General features: G+C 43.5%; 1 protein-coding gene across 2 annotated transcripts; it reads right to left on the bottom strand.

Annotated features, from left to right (window-relative positions):
* Positions 1–757: 757 nt before the first annotated feature.
* LOC118369436 (adenosine kinase-like) lies at positions 758–7,810 on the bottom strand. 2 transcript variants are annotated; one of them, XM_035753817.2, is made up of 2 exons: positions 7,584–7,810; positions 758–3,154 (listed from the first exon to the last, which is right to left on the bottom strand). In XM_035753817.2, the coding sequence occupies exon 2, from the start codon at positions 3,125–3,127 to the stop codon at positions 1,895–1,897; it is 1,233 nt and encodes a 410-aa protein (XP_035609710.1). In that variant the 5' UTR covers positions 3,128–3,154; positions 7,584–7,810; the 3' UTR covers positions 758–1,894. The 2 variants fall into 2 exon arrangements, with proteins under 2 accessions (XP_035609710.1, XP_052350116.1); XM_052494156.1 differs by lacking the exon at positions 7,584–7,810 and adding an exon at positions 3,945–4,177 and having other exon boundaries at positions 758–3,782.
* Positions 7,811–16,114: the final 8,304 nt, after the last annotated feature.

Here is a 16,114-nt window from a genome sequence, read left to right as displayed (position 1 = left end):
TGTCTACTGTTGGGGGTACTGGAGGACTGGTCCTGTCTACTGTTGGGGGTACTGGAGGACTGGTCCTGTCTACTGTTGGGGGTACTGGAGGACTGGTTCTGTCTACTGTTGGGGGTACTGGAGGACTGGTCCTGTCTACTGTTGGGGGTACTGGAGGACTGGTCCTGTGTACTGTTGGGGGTACTGGAGGACTGGTCCTGTCTACTGTTGGGGGTACTGGAGGACTGGTCCTGTCTGTGTCTGGAGGACTGGTCCTGTCTACTGTTGGGGTACTACTGTTGGGGGTACTGGAGGACTGGTTCTGTCTACTGTTGGGGGTTCTGGAGGACTGGTCCTGTCTACTGGAGGACTGGTCCTGTCTACTGGGGGGACTGGTACTGTTGAGGGTACTGGGGGGTACTGGAGGACTGGTCTACTGTTGGGGGTGTACTGTTGGGGTACTGGAGGACTGGTCCTGTCTACTGTTGGGGGTACTGGAGGACTGGTCCTGTCTACTGGGGGTACTGGAGGACTGGTCCTGTCTACTGTTGGGGGTACTGGAGGACTGGTCCTGTTTACTGTTGGGGGTACTGGAGGACTGGTCCTGTCTCTGTTGGGGGTACTGGAGGACTGGTCCTGTGGTCTGTTGTTTACTGGGGTACTGGAGGACTGGTCCTGTCTACTGTTGGGGGTACTGGAGGACCGGTCCTGTGTACTGTTGGGGGTACTGGAGGACTGGGGGTCCTGTTTACTGTTACTGGTCCTGTCTAGGACTGGAGGACCGGTCCTGTGTACTGTTGGGGGTACTCTGGGGGTACTGGAGGACCGGTCTTGTGGTCTGTTGGGGGTACTGGAGGACCGGTCTTGTGGTCTGTTGGGGGTACTGGAGGATCGGTCTTGTGGTCTGTTGGGGGTACTGAAGGACCAGGGTTGGGAAACACTGCACTATGTCATCACGCACTGATTTTGTCCTCAACAAGTAATTCTGGTGAAAACGCACCACTGGTGGGGAAATGCTCATACTGTCTTTATGCTGCGGAATATTCACATGAACATCTGTCACCAATTGGATGGAAACCGAGCTAGTAAGGTACGTATTTGTTACCCAGAAATGATTTGATATTCATATAAAAACAGTTGCATTCGGTCTCTACTATCTATATCGAGCTGCTTCACTAGAAATGATCTCCCACCTTCTCAACAGAAACCTCCTCCGTCAAATGGCAGTATTCCACCCATCCCTAACCAACCTTAACCGTGTCCCTAACCCGTTCCCTAACCTGGCTCACTAACTTGGCTTTAGCTCGGTCCCCATGGAGAAGACTGGACAACAGTCTGTTTCCAACAGCAACCTGCTATGTGTGTAAACATGACACCTAAATGAGAGGCTTTACTACAGTTGAAGAGATTGAACGGGATCTTAAACACTAACAAATTCGTAACGTACCATATGAAGAAAGAAAATGAAAATTCAAGACGTAACATATCACACGAAATGGGTGACGTTGTACACAATTGTGCACAATTTTCAGGGACACGTTTTGAAAACTACAGTCTGAAATTATACAAAGCCTTTATAGCATCTCTAACTGTGAATCAGGAAGTATTAAGTAAGTGCCATCAGGCTGACTGAGTCTACAAAGGGCAGTTGACTTGAGCCGAGTCACTAATGGAGGCAGTAGAACGTCAGTATAATCAGATCGGGTGTGGGTGTGGCCCAAGCCACCTAGTGAAGGACAAGAAGAACAGGCACAGAAGTCTGGTTGCAGAAAGTCAAGTGAAGGAGGGATGAATTGGATGAAAGCATGGATGGATGATTATAAAAAAATAAGGGACGGGGGGGGCCCTGGTTCGGTTAGTTGGGATGGTGAGGGTCAGGGTGGATCGCTTAGGGGTCAGAGGTTAAGGTTAAAGGTCACCAGTGGAAGTCTGGTTTGTGAGGGAAGGTGCATCCTGTTTGTCTGATGGTGACGTTGGCAGCGTAGTGTCCTGCTTTCACACATTGTTCCAATGTCTTATCCTGGACCAACTCTGACAGGAATCCTCCTACAAAGGCATCACCGGCACCATTTGTGTCCACAATGTCCTTCTGCTCAATCTGCAGAACTTTGAACGTCTCCAGCTTGTCACCTCCTTTGGTCGTGATGGTTTCGTCCTTCCCCTGAGTAAAGACAACGATTCTCTGCCTCTTCTTGTTGACTCTGGGCAGAGTCTGGGCCTTCTTAGCAATCTCCTTAATGTCCTCTGTCTCAAAGCCTTGCTCTTTTGAAAACGTGGCTGCCTCCGTCTCATTGCCGAACAGCACGTCTACGTAGGGCATGACCTCCATGAGGGCATCTTTGAAGTACTGGCAGATGAAGGGAGCGGAGAGGTTCAGAGTGAACAGCTTGTTGTTCTCAAATGCGTGTTTGGCCACTTTCAAGATGGACTCCAGAGACACCGTCAGGAAGAAGCCAGCGATATAAAAGACCTTGGCTTTCTCCACCAGTTTCCAGTTCTCCTTCAAGTCCAGATGTTCGTCCTTCTTATAATAGTTAGCGGCTGCTAGATTGGCTACCATAGACCTGTTGTCCCCGGTGATGCACACGGCGCAGGTCCCTGTAGGTTCTTCTGTCTGCTCATAGTAGTGGGCGTCCACGTGGACCTCCATTGCCTTCTGCTTCAGAATCTCCCCAAACTTGTCCTTCCCGATACAGCCGAAGAATGTACACACCTTGTGGGGCTCCTGGATCATCCACTGGGCGACCTTTATAGAGTTCTGAGTAGATCCTCCGGCATGATACTCTACTTTAAACTTGAAAATCTCTTCAAACAATGCTTTGTGCTTGTCCTCCGCCAGAATCTGGTCGTTTGACTTCAAACCGTACTTCTCCAGGAAGTCCTGGTCCACAACGGCTGAGATGTCCAGAAGGGGGTTGCCCATCCCGAATAGAGAATTAGGGCGGAGTTTGGTCAGGGTTTTCCTCTCTGGAATTTTCCTCTTGGGAGTGTTCCTCTTGGGAGTGTTCCTCTTGGGAGTGTTCCACTTGGGAGTGTTCCTCTTGGGAGTGTACCTCTTGGGGGTGTTCCTCTTGGGAGTGTTCCTCTCTGGAGTTTTCCCCTCTGGGGTTTTCTTAATTTTCTTGGCTCTGGGTTCGCCTGACGACATGGTTCTGAAGGAGCACACTGCAACCTCCTTGAGTAAAGATAAGGGATAAAAGGGATATCAAAAGATTTGAACGTTATTATTATTATGTATATGTTGCAGAACATTATCTCGGAGCATATAGAAAGCCACACATGATCTGTGAATAGATTCCACATCTCTTGTAGCCAAATGCTAAATATTACAGGCATGATTTAACAGCAAAAGTTAGCAAAAAAAGGAATTTCATACTTTTTTCAGTGTAAAAGTTCTGTCACACTCTCACCTTTTTGTATTCAACCCAATTTAAATGATTTATCATTTTCCAGCAAAGTAATTTATCACCTTTTTTTAGTTGTTTTGGAGGGGATCAATCTCTGTGTTGTAAATGATCTTCGACTGGACTGCCTTTTGTAATCCTAAAAACACTTTACCGGCACCATCCAATACGGACCAAACACACACAACACAATCAATATCTACATGTGTGAACACTCTGTCCTTATTCTTTTTGATTCCTTTATTTCCATTCTCTCTTGTTTTTCCATGTATATCTTTCTCTCTCCTGGTAAGAGGATTTCTCCGTTGGCCACCTTTTGAAATTATTCTTGCTTGCTCCTTTATATTTTCCAGTGACGGAGTACGAGCCAGAAGCCTGGTTTGGCCTCTGTCTGCTCACCTTCAGTACGAGCCAGAAGCCTGGTTTGGCCTCTGTCCGCTCACCTTCAGTACGAGCCAGAAGCCTGGTTTGGCCTCTGTCCGTACTGGTTTGGCCTCTGTCCGCTCACCTTCAGTACGAGCCAGAAGCCTGGTTTGGCCTCTGTCTGCTCACCTTCAGTACCTTCAGTACGAGCCAGAAGCCTGGTTTGGCCTCTGTCTGCTCACCTTCAGTACGAGCCAGAAGCCTGGTTTGGCCTCTGTCCGCTCACCTTCAGTACGAGCCAGAAGCCTGGTTTGGCCTCTGTCCGCTCACCTTCAGTACGAGCCAGAAGCCTGGTTTGGCCTCTGTCCGCTCACCTTCAGTACGAGCCAGAAGCCTGGTTTGGCCTCTGTCTGCTCACCTTCAGTACGAGCCAGAAGCCTGGTTTGGCCTCTGTCGGCTCACATTGGATGAGCAGATCGATGTCCTCTGCATTGGAGAGTGGGTTGGGCTTCGAAGCGATCTAAATACTTTGCTGATTCCTCAATAAGAGACGGTACTACATCCTACAGATCTTCATACTCCTCTTCTAGATTTGCGATTTAACAGCTTCAACCCCCAAGCCATAAGACTCCTGAACAGCCAATCAAAGGGCTACCCAGACCCCTCTTTTACACTGCTGCTCGTATGCATAGTCACTTCAACTCTACCTACTTGTACATATCGCTATTGTTATTTAACTGCTGCTGTTTAACATTTAACATTTTTCTTAACTTCTTAAAGTATTGTTGGTTAAGGGCTTGTAAGAAAGCATTTCACAGTAAGCATTCCATCTGTTGTATTCATGTGACAAATAAAATGTCATTAGATTTTTTTTTTAAATGACATCTTAGCCTTTGCAGCATTCTGGTACTTTTCTTTCATGTCATCCATTGTCCGATTTTCTCTTATCAATTTTAGAGACCCATTTGTACTTCTGAATCCACTCATATTTCCCTGAACGTACTGTGCATTGTCCTTCGGTCATTGCCTAACAGTCTTTCTTGTCATCATCATTTGGTATGTAACAGGGGTAGTGACTGCAGTCTAGGCAGTTACCGTACAGCATTAATTCCTTTAGAAGTAGACAAGGCTTTAATATCTATCTCTATATATATATATACAGTTGAAATCGGAAGTTTACATACACTTAGGTTGGAGTCATTAAAACTCATTTTCAACCACTACACAAATGTCTTGTTAACAAACTATAGTTTTGGCAAGTCGGTTAGGTCATCTACTTTCTGCATGACACAAGCAATGTTCCCAACAATTGTTTACAGACAGATTATTGCACTTATTAATCACTGTATCACAATTCCAATGGGAAATCAAAAACAAATCAGCCGAGAAAAATAATTGTAGACCTCCACAAGTCTGGTCAGTTCCAAACTGTAATCTTTTTTATGGCGGTTTTGGAGCAGTGTTTTCTTCCTTGCTGAGCGGCTTTTCAGGTTATGTCGATATAGGACTTGTTTTACTGTGGATATAGATACTTTTGTATCTGTTTCCTCCAGCATCTTCACAAGGTCCTTTGCTGTTGTTCTGGGATTGATTTGCACTTTTTGCACCAAAGTACGTTCACCTCTAGGAGACAGAACACGTCTCCTTCCTGAGCAGTATGACGGCTGCGTGGTCCCATGGTGTTTATACTTGCATACTATTGTTTATACAGATGAATGTGGTACCTTCAGGCGTTTGGAAATTGCTCCCAAGGATGAACCAGACTTTTTTTTCTGAGGTCTTGGCTGATTTCTTTTGATTTTCCCATGATGTCAAGCAAAGAGGCACTGAGTTTGAAGGTATACCTTTGAAGTACATCCACAGGTACACCTCCAATTGACTCAAATTATGTAAATTGGCCTATCAGAAGCTTCTAAAGCCATGACATCATTTCTGGAATTTCCCAAGCTGTTTAAAGGCACAGTCAACTTAGTGTATGTAAACTTCTGACCCACTGGAATTGTGATACAGTGAATTATAAGTGAAATAATCTATATATAAACAATTGTTGGGAAAATGACTTGTTTCATGCACAAAGTAGATGACCTAACCGACTTGCCAAAACTATAGTTTGTTAACAAGAAATTTGTGGAGTGGTTGAAAAACGAGTTTTAGTGTATGTAAACTTCCGACTTCAACTGTATACTTGTGAGAAACAGGTTTTGGCGTATTTCATTCCATTTACAAGTTTAGTCAGTTTAGTCATTGTCTTCTGTTTGGAGCGCTCCTGTCAACATTGAGTAAGGACTCGCACCTGATTACACATGGAAGTAGACCTATAGGCTACCTGGCATGTAAATGTGCCCATTTGGAGATCTGATAGTATTTCTGATTGGCTTAATGCACCACCACTAATGAGCTGTGGAGCTTCTCAAAGTACTGTTTTCTTCACTTCAAAGAGCAAGCAAACAAAGTCTGTTTTTACATACATTGAGGAATTACTGTAGTAATTCTAAATGTCTTTGAAAAATCTTTCCAGCTCTCTCCTTTTCAATAACCACTCAGCGTGAAAGGGAACAATGCCATGCTCTGATCCAGTGGAAACGTCATAAAATAGGCCTGTCTGATTTCTTCTTATCCCTTGTGCAAATAGCCTACAGCTGTGTCTGTCCAGAGCTCACTGGCTCAGGAAAATCTGAAGGCCCAGAATATTTTACACAATGTTGCTAGGAGCTTCAGGCAGAGCCAAGTTAATAGTTGACACATTTTTTAAAAGTTTGTTGCAGACAGGACATGCGCTACCAATTGTGTAGCTTAGTTGGTAGAGTATGGCACCAGGGTTGTGGGTTCAATTCCCATGGGGGACCAGTATGAAAAAAGTATACAAATGTATGCCGTCACTACTGTAAATTGCTCTCGACAAGAGTGTCTGGTAAATGTATAGATTATTTATTTTTATCAGGATATTTTCTACCTGCAGGCTGCAATGTTTTTATTTGTTGGCTTTATGGGCTATTTTCACATTGTTGGCAATGGCAATAGAAGTGACTTTTTAGGTTTGTATCATATAATTTAATGATTTTGAGATACAAAGACCTTATTATAAATGAAATGAAACTTTTCCACGAAAAGGTGCATGTGAAAACCATAACTGGCACGAAGATCAGTAGAAATGGTGAGATCAATTGGCAGGCCGACTCGCCCTTTAACCTATTACCTGCAGCTTTAGGAGTGTAATGGCAGAATCTGAGAAAGCCAGTGGAAGTGGGCGGAGATCGCCTAGACAGATTACGTTTTATCTTCTTCTGGTTAACTAATGTGTGTCTTATTTCATCAAACAGTGAGCTTAAAGCATCAGACAAGCTCAATGCATATATAGTTGATTTTCTGAAAAGAAAGGTTGTCTCCAAATATGGAAAAATACACGTTTCGATTGGTCGAAAGAACAGACTACTTTTTAATTTTTTTAGTCTAGGACAACCCTGCTGTTATTTATGCTATGATTGAATTAACTTATTTCAGTAATTTGAGTGTTTTTTTGTATCGTTATCTAATGTTGGTAGGGCATATTTATTGTGTTTTAATGGTATTACTGAATCATAATGATAAATATATAGTATTTTTAACAGAGCTGAGATTTACTTTGAAGTGCAAAGTGTAGGAATTAACACAGGTATGGTGTAGACTGACATAGTAGCATTGCAGGAAGATTGGAATTCCTTCAACCAAGAGGTTGTTAGTTCAAATCCCAGGTGAGGAGGTGAAGTGTGAACAATCTGTACTTAAGAACAAACACCTTCACAAAAGGCACAAATTATATTTATATCATGAACAACGATAAAGTTGATTGGTACTCACCACTAGTTCTGTTCCTGAGCTATAGCGTTAGTAGAATGAATGATGAGTCTACTGAAGGAGGAGAATGTGTGCTCTTGTCTTTTATAACACCTTTCTGAAACAGGGAGACAACCCTCTATGCAACAACTCCGTTGACGTTGGCTCACATGCTTCAAAAGCATAGATGATAACCAGGATGATAACCAGGATGATAGTGGTGAGTGATTACTGAGGCACGTGGTTTCGTTTTTGCAGGGTCAATACTAGTAAATGGGCCGACTTGCTAGTCGTTATGCTTTTCTTGCTATATTACCCAGGTTGAAGGTCGCTGAATCATACACATTACACAAGTTAATTGGGGGCCACTTGGCACACATCTACAGGTAGAAGAAACAAAGGGATGATACATTGGAGCAATATGAAGATTTGACATAGACTATTTATTTCAGCAGGCCACCGACACCACCCAGGGAAATCACCCCACCCAGTTTGAACCACCCAGGCCACATTGACACCACCCACGGTCAATCTAGACTGAAGATTTAACACCACCCACGGTCACAGACACCACCCAGTATTTACCCACTACCACAGACACCACCCAGGGTTCAGACAGCCACCCAGTACCACCGACACCACCCAGGGTCACAGACACCACCCCTACCCAGTACCACAGACACCACCCAGGGTCACAGACACCACCCAGTACCACAGACACCACCCACAGTCACAGACACCACCCAGTACCACAGACACCACCCACGGTCACAGACACCACCCAGTACCACAGACACCACCCACGGTCACAGGTCACCACCACCCAGTACACACCACCCAGTACCACAGACACCACCCACGGTCACAGACACCACCCAGTACCACAGACACCACCCACGGTCACAGACACCACCCAGGGTCATAGACTCCACCCAGTACCACAGACACCACCCAGTACCACAGACACCACCCAGGGTCATAGACACCACCCACTACCACAGACACCACCCAGGGTCATAGACACCACCCACTACCACAGACACCACCCAGGGTCACAGACACCATCCAGTACCACAGACACCACCCAGTACACAGACACCACCCACGGTCACAGACACCACCCAGTACCACAGACACCACCCAGTACCACAGACACCACCCACGGTCACAGACACCACCCACAGTCACAGACACCCCCCAGTACCACAGACACCACCCACAGTCACAGACACCAACCAGTAGCACAGACACCACCCAGTACCACAGACACTTGGTTAGAACAGAAATTTGTTTTTTTTGCCTTCGAAAATGTGTCTTCTATGTTGTGAGCAACAGGGTCAGCCGCTGAATGAAGAGCTATTTTTGGGGTTAAGTGCCTTGCTCAAGAGCACAACGGTAGTGGATGGTGGTAATAACCTAACACCAGCAGCCCTCCAGTAGCCAGTTCAGTCAGGGGTTGGGAAATAGGAATACAGTAGTAGGCTACAACAAAATGTATTTTTAAGAGGGAGTATCACTCTCAACCAGCATGACGACCACATGACAATCTAGTTGCTGCAAGCCTTCCCCTCCCTCAGAAACACACCATGAAAAAAAACAACCCAACAAAAACCCAAGTCTTTCAAGTTGACGACAGTTGGCCTGTTGTTCGAAGAAGGTAGGGCAGGACTTTGGCACAATTTACTCATCAACAATGGTGCAATTAAGTTTTGTTTATTGGAGCTCTCTTTTTTTTTCATAAATCAGACGACTATAGGAGGTGGAGACTCCTTTACCCTGATTAGCTTGTGAATGAACAATAGAATTCTAATCTGCCAAGGCCACTATTGGCCCAATCCCAGACCTCAGATGCTTTTATCCAAAGCGATGTACAGTAAGTAGTACGTGTGCATACATTTTAATATGGGTGGCCCCAGAAAGTAAACCTTACAACCCTGGTGTTGCAAGGTGCCATGCTCTACCAACAAATTTGAATACTACTGAATAGAGATTGAGATTTCCAGGATGTTGTCTGTCTGCCATCAGGCACCTTCAATGGCCAGTCATCCCAACCCTAACCTGAGAACACCTCTCCCTGCATCCCTGCACCATGAAAGCCAGGGCCTCAGGTGGAGGCAGGAGTACTCTCACATACAGTACACCAGGGGAGAAATATTGAACCCATATTTTGAACTGCATTAAAAAAAAGTAGCACCTTTTTATGGTGTTTCAATGGGCGAGCCTTTTGGCAACATTTGGGCTGCAATACCGCCTTGATACATTACATTGGGGCTTCTGTTATTTCGAAATTTCCCCAAACCAGATATACGGAATTGCAAAAAATGTTAAAGATAAATAAATGTATGTATATATATTTTTTTTTTGTTTAAATACACAAAAAATATATATAAATTAGAAAAATAGGATAATAAAAAAAATATAATATAAATGAATAAAATAATAGTCAAAATAACAACAAAAAACTAAATACTAACAAAAAATATATATATTTTTGGGGAATTGCATTCAAAGACACTAGCTGTGAATGTGCACTAGATGGCGCAATTGGTCCTAAAATAAATCCTCAAATTAAATCCTCAAGAATTATAGGAACACATTTTTCCCAGTTACAATTGGTGTCATTGTCAAATAGTTTAAAATCACTTTTATTTTAAATAATATATCCCTCGGAAAAACGATTTCAGTCCCTTTTCTAAAACTATTGTTGTCGATCTTTTACAACAGTAATTCGGCCTACTCACTCACCAGCAGTACAAGACAGTTTGGATGACAGTTGAGAAAAAACAAACCGCTTGCTGCCTGTCTTAAAATATGTCACACATACAACAATGTTGACCACAGTGCAGTCTGAGCTAAAATTAACCAGGGGGTTACATATTATTCTTTGCATTCAAGAGAATTGAGATTCATTTCAAATCAATTCCAATAACGATATACTCTGCAAATAATTAAATATGTCATCTATTGACCACAAAATAAAATAGATGATGGAACATCATCTATAAAATATATAATAGGTCCATTTAAGAGTGAATGATGACGTCACAGCTAGCGCAAACCTGCAAGTGCAGCTGGTCATTGAACCATTATTTAACTAGGCAAGTAGGTTAAAAACTCATTCTTATTTACAATGGCGGCGTACCGGGGAACAGTGTGTTAAATGCCTTGTTCAAAACGACAGATTTGTACCTTGTCAACTCGGGGATTCAATCCCGTAGTGCTCTGACCACTATAGGCTCGCTGCCGCCCCGTGACCGAAATATCAGCTTTTTTTTTTTTTTGCATTATTATTTTCTAACTGTTTATAAATGATTGTCGTCATTGTTTCAGCATGTAGCATGCTTTGTATCTCGTTTCTATGTTAGCTATATTTTCGCCCATAATTGTTAGCTGGCTAGTCTTGTTGTTCCTTAGCTACCTGTATTTTTTCGTTTCAGTCATTTTATTATTATAACAGAGCTGTATCTCGTTTTGTTATTGCTAAATTAAATGTCTTTCATAGTAGTGATGCCATTGTATTCATGTTTAATATTTCCAGACCACGTCGTGTAGTGATAAATGGGTAGTTCATTGGATAATCATAGCTGAGTGCTAACTGCACAGAAGTGTGATAATTTGTTAATCTACAATCAACATTAAAGAACCCCAAATAGAGGAACTGTCTCTCTCACCTTGTATCGTAACAGTACAATATCTCTGCCTACTCCAACCAGAGTAATAATCTCAGAGGCCTTATCCTCTTAAAAAATATTCATTCACAATGCAATAAGAAAATAACATTGGTATTATTTTTAAGGGTCGAGTCAATATAGTTTCCATGCAGTATTGCTGTCTACTATGACCAGACTGGCCACACAGAATGGAGAAGCTTTGGTGTGTCATGTGTGATATAGTACACACACGATAGTGTTCATGAACCCAGATCAACTAATCACTTAGTTAAAAGATCTTCTGAAATCCCAGTGCAGAATACTATAATGAGCTACACACGTAACTCAAACTATTATCAAGGAATACCTAGGATAGGGTAAGTAAGGGTAAGTAATCCTTCTCACCCCCCTTCTCCCCCCAACAAGATTTAGATGCAAGTGGCTGTTCCACTGGTTGTCATAAGGTGTATGCACCAATTTGTAAGTCGCTCTGGATAAGAGCGTCTGCTAAATGACTTAAATGTAAATGTAAATGAAATTGCAGATTTTCATGTCAATGAAAGATCTTTTGCAGAACTAATATTAGGATGACAACATGATGGCCCCTTAATCCCAAATGGGCCCGTTTTCACAAAGACTCTCAGAGTACTGTACAAGTGCTGATCTAGGATCAGTTTTCTCTAATAATTCATAATGATTTTTGTATTTTTATTTTATTTTTATTTAACCTTTTATTTAACAGTGAAGAACAAATTCTGATTTACAATGACGGCCTACCAAAAGGCAAAAGGCCTCCTGCTGGGACGGGGGCGGGGGCGGGGTTTGGGATTAAAAATACTAATAAATGTAATAAAGATTCAGGACAAAATACACATCACGACAAGAGAAACAAAACTACATAAAGAGAGACCTAAGATGACAACACAGCATGGCAGCAACACATGACAACACAGCGTGGTAACAACATGACAAAAACTTGGTAGCAACACAACATGGCAGCAGCACAACATGGTAGCAACATAACATGACAGCAACACATGGTAGCAGCACAACATGGTAGCAGCACATCATGGTAGCAGCACAACATGGTAGCAACATAACATGGCAGCAACACAACATGGTAGCAACATAACATGACAGCATGGTAGCAACACATGGTAGCAGAACAACATGGTAGCAACACATGGTAGCAGCACAACATGGTAGCAACACAACATGGTAGCAGCACAACATGGCAGCAGCACAACTTGGTAACAGCACAAAACAGGGTACAAACATTATGGGTCACAGACAACAGCACAAAGGGCAAGAAGGTAGAGACAACAATACATCACGCAAAGCAGCCACAACTGTCAGTAAGAGTGTCCATGATTGAGTCTTTGAATGAAGAGATAAAACTGTCCAGTTTGAGTGTTTGTTTCAGCTCGTTCCAGTCGATAGCTGCAGTGAACTGAAAAGAGGAGCGACCCAGGGATGTGTGAGCTTTGGGGATCTTTAACAGAATGTGACTGGCAGAACGGGTGTTGAATGTGATTGATGAGGGCTGCAGTAGATATCTGAGACTGGGGGGACTGAGGCCTAAGAGGGTTTCATAAATAAGCATCAACCAGTGGGTCTTGCGACGGGTATACAGAGATGACCAGTTTACAGAGGAGTATAGAGTGCAGTGATGTGTCCTATAAGGAGCATTGGTGGCAAATCTGATGGCCGAATGGTAAAGAACATCTAGCCGCTCGAGAGCACCCTTACCTGCCGATCTATAAATTATGTCTCCGTAATCTAGCATGGGTAGGATGGTCATCTGAATCAGGGTTAGTTTGGCAGCTGGGGTGAAAGAGGAGTGATTACGATAGAGGAAACCAAGTCTAGATATAACTTTAGCCTGCGGCTTTGATATGTGCTGAGAGAAGGACAGTGTACCGTCTAGCCCAACTCCCAAGTACTTGTATGAGGTGACTACCTCAAGCTCTAAACCCTCAGAGGTAGTAATCACACCGGTGGGGAGAGGGGCATTCTTCTTACCAAACCACATGACCTTTGTTTCGGAGGTGTTCAATGTTAAGGGCAGAGAAAGATTGATGGACACTAAGAAAGCTTTGTTATAGAGCGTTTAACAGAAAATCCTGGGAGGGGCCAGCTGAGTATAAGACTGTATCATCTGCATATAAATGGATGAGACTGACTCAGTGAGAAACTTTGTAGCGCGGCAGGGGAAAAAGAGTGAGGAGCGTCGGGGCTAGTCACATTAAAAGGGGTGGGAGATGGGGAAATGTTGGACGGGCAAGGAGACATGGCTGAGTTGAATAGGAATCCGGACTTAATGAAGTGGTGGTCAAAGAGCTCAGCCATGTCCTTCTTGTCAGTAACAACCACATCATCAACATTAAGGGACATGGGCAGCAGTGAGGAGGAGGGTTTATTCTCCAGGTCTTTAACTGTTTCCAGAACTTCTTGGGGTTCGACCCACAGAGAAAGAACTGCTGCTTAAAGTAACTAACTTTGGCCTTCCGGATAGCCTGAGTGCACTTATTTCTCATTTGCCTGAACAATAGCCAGTCAGCCTGAGTATGGATGTGCCGAAACTTTTGTCAAATGCAATTCTTCAGGTGGAGTAACTCTGCAAGATCACAGTCGAACCAGGGGCTGAACCTGTTTTTAATTCTCATTTTCTTTATGGGAGCATGTTTGTTAACAATACCACTGAAAATATCAAAAAGAAGGTCCAAGCGTCTTCGACAGAGGGGATCAAGCTGATTCTATACCATTTTACAGAGGCCAGTTCATGAAGGAAGGTTTGCTCATTCAAGTTTTTTAGCAAGCGTCTATGACAAATCAGGACCGGACGTTTCACTGAGCAGCGATTACGAACACAGGCTGTAAAACAGTGCCCACTAAGGTCATTACAGGAAACAGCAGACGGATACCTATCAGGAATATTTGTGAGAAAGACAGGAGAGGAGAGCAGCATTTCCTTGGTGTTTGGAGTCATACAGTACCTTGTGGGATTGGTCATAATCTGAGAAAAAGATTTAGGGAGTCACATTGCTTTAGGATTTGGTCAGGTGGTTTAAGCATGTCCCAGTTTAGGTCACCTAGCAGGACAGATTCACACTTGGTGTAAGGGGCCAGGAGAGAGCTTAGGGCAGCTAGGGTACAGCTAGGGTACAGGTAGGGTACAGGTAGGGTACAGGTAGGGTACAGGTAGGGTGCAGGTAGGGTGCAGGTAGGGTACAGGTAGGGTACAGGTAGGGTGCAGGTAGGGTACAGGTAGGGTACAAGTAGGGTGCAGGTAGGGTGCAGGTAGGGTGCAGGTAGGGTACAGGCCGGTGCTGATGGAGGACGATACCACCCCACAACAGTCAACAAAGAGTTATTTGAACGTTTAATGCTTAAAACCAGCGAATCAAATTGTTTGGGGACAGACTTGGTGGAGACAACCGAGCACTGAAGGTGATCCTTGGTAAAGATTGCCCCTCCCCCACATTTGGAAGAACTTGACGAAAAAGTTTATAGCCAGAAAGGTTAACATCAGTATTCAAAACACTCTTCCTTAACCACGTCTCAGTAATGATCAACACATCTGGATTGGAGCTGTGAACCCACGCTTTCAATTGATCCATTTTGGGGAATAGGCTTTGTCGTGCCCTCTTCACAACTGTCTTGGTGTGTTTGGACTATTCTAGTTTGTTGATGATGTGGACAACAAGGAATTTGAAGCTCTCAACCTGCTCCACTACAGTCCTGTCGATGAGAATGGGGATGTGCTCGGTGCTCCAATTCCTGTAGCCCACAATCATCTCCTTAGTCTTGGTTACGTTGAGGGATATGTTGTTATTCTGGCACCACGCGGCCAGGTCTCTGACCTCCTCCCTATAGGCTGTCTCGTCGTTGTCGGTGATCAGGCCTACCACTGTTGTGTCGTCAGCAAGCTGAAAATTATGGTGTTGGAGTCGTGAGTGAACAGGGAGTACAGGAGGGGACTGAGCATGCACCCCTGGGGAGCTCCAGTGTTGAGGATCAGCGTGGCAGATGTGTTGCTACCTACCCTCACCACCTGGGGTGCCCGTCAGGATGTCCAGGATCCAGTTGCAGAGAGAGGTGTTTAATCCCAGGTTCCTTAGCATAGTGATGAGCTTTGAGGGAACTAGCGTGGGAGACAGTGTTTAAACCCTTTGCAATGAAGATCTGTGAAGTTATTTGGATTTTTACAAATTATCTTTGAAAGACAGGGTCCTGAAAAAGGGACATTTCTTTTTTTGCTGAGTTTAGGTCACCTAGCCACCCTGAGTTTTCTAAATAAACCAAATTTGATCAAATTCACATTTTCCTCTTTACACAAATAAATAAGCCTATTTTAGACTATAAATACATAGCTTGGACTATAAATACATGATGTTACTGCTTCGTTTCCCCTGGTCAGAGGGGACCAGAGTGCATAGGCTTCTCTAGGCTCTCTGCAGCTGTGGTTGTATTCATTAGGCTACAGTTGATCAGACTGAAGCGCAGATTAATTGTGCACGAGTTGACAAACCATGAAGCGAATCAAAAGTGTTAGGGAAAATGTCAGCTCACCCTTCTGTACCATGGAGATTTATGGAAATAAATCTTCACATAATGCTACAAATGAAGAAACGTATGCTACAAATGAAGAAACGTATGCTACAAATTATAAACGTATGCTACAAATGAAGAAACGTATGTTACAAATGATAAACGTATGCTACAAATGAAGAAACGTATGCTACAAATGAAGAAACGTATGTTACAAATGAAGAAACGTATGCTACAAATGAAGAAACGTATGTTACAAATGATAAACGTATGCTACAAATGAAGAAACGTATGTTACAAATGAAGAAACGTATGTTACAAATGAAGAAACGTATGCTACAAATGAAGAAACGT

This window comes from Oncorhynchus keta, chromosome 3 (genome assembly GCF_023373465.1).
Source record: "Oncorhynchus keta strain PuntledgeMale-10-30-2019 chromosome 3, Oket_V2, whole genome shotgun sequence".
Lineage (NCBI taxonomy): Eukaryota > Metazoa > Chordata > Actinopteri > Salmoniformes > Salmonidae > Oncorhynchus > Oncorhynchus keta.
The sequence above is the reverse complement of the archived record's forward strand: the minus strand, read 5'-3'. Positions and strand labels throughout refer to the sequence as shown.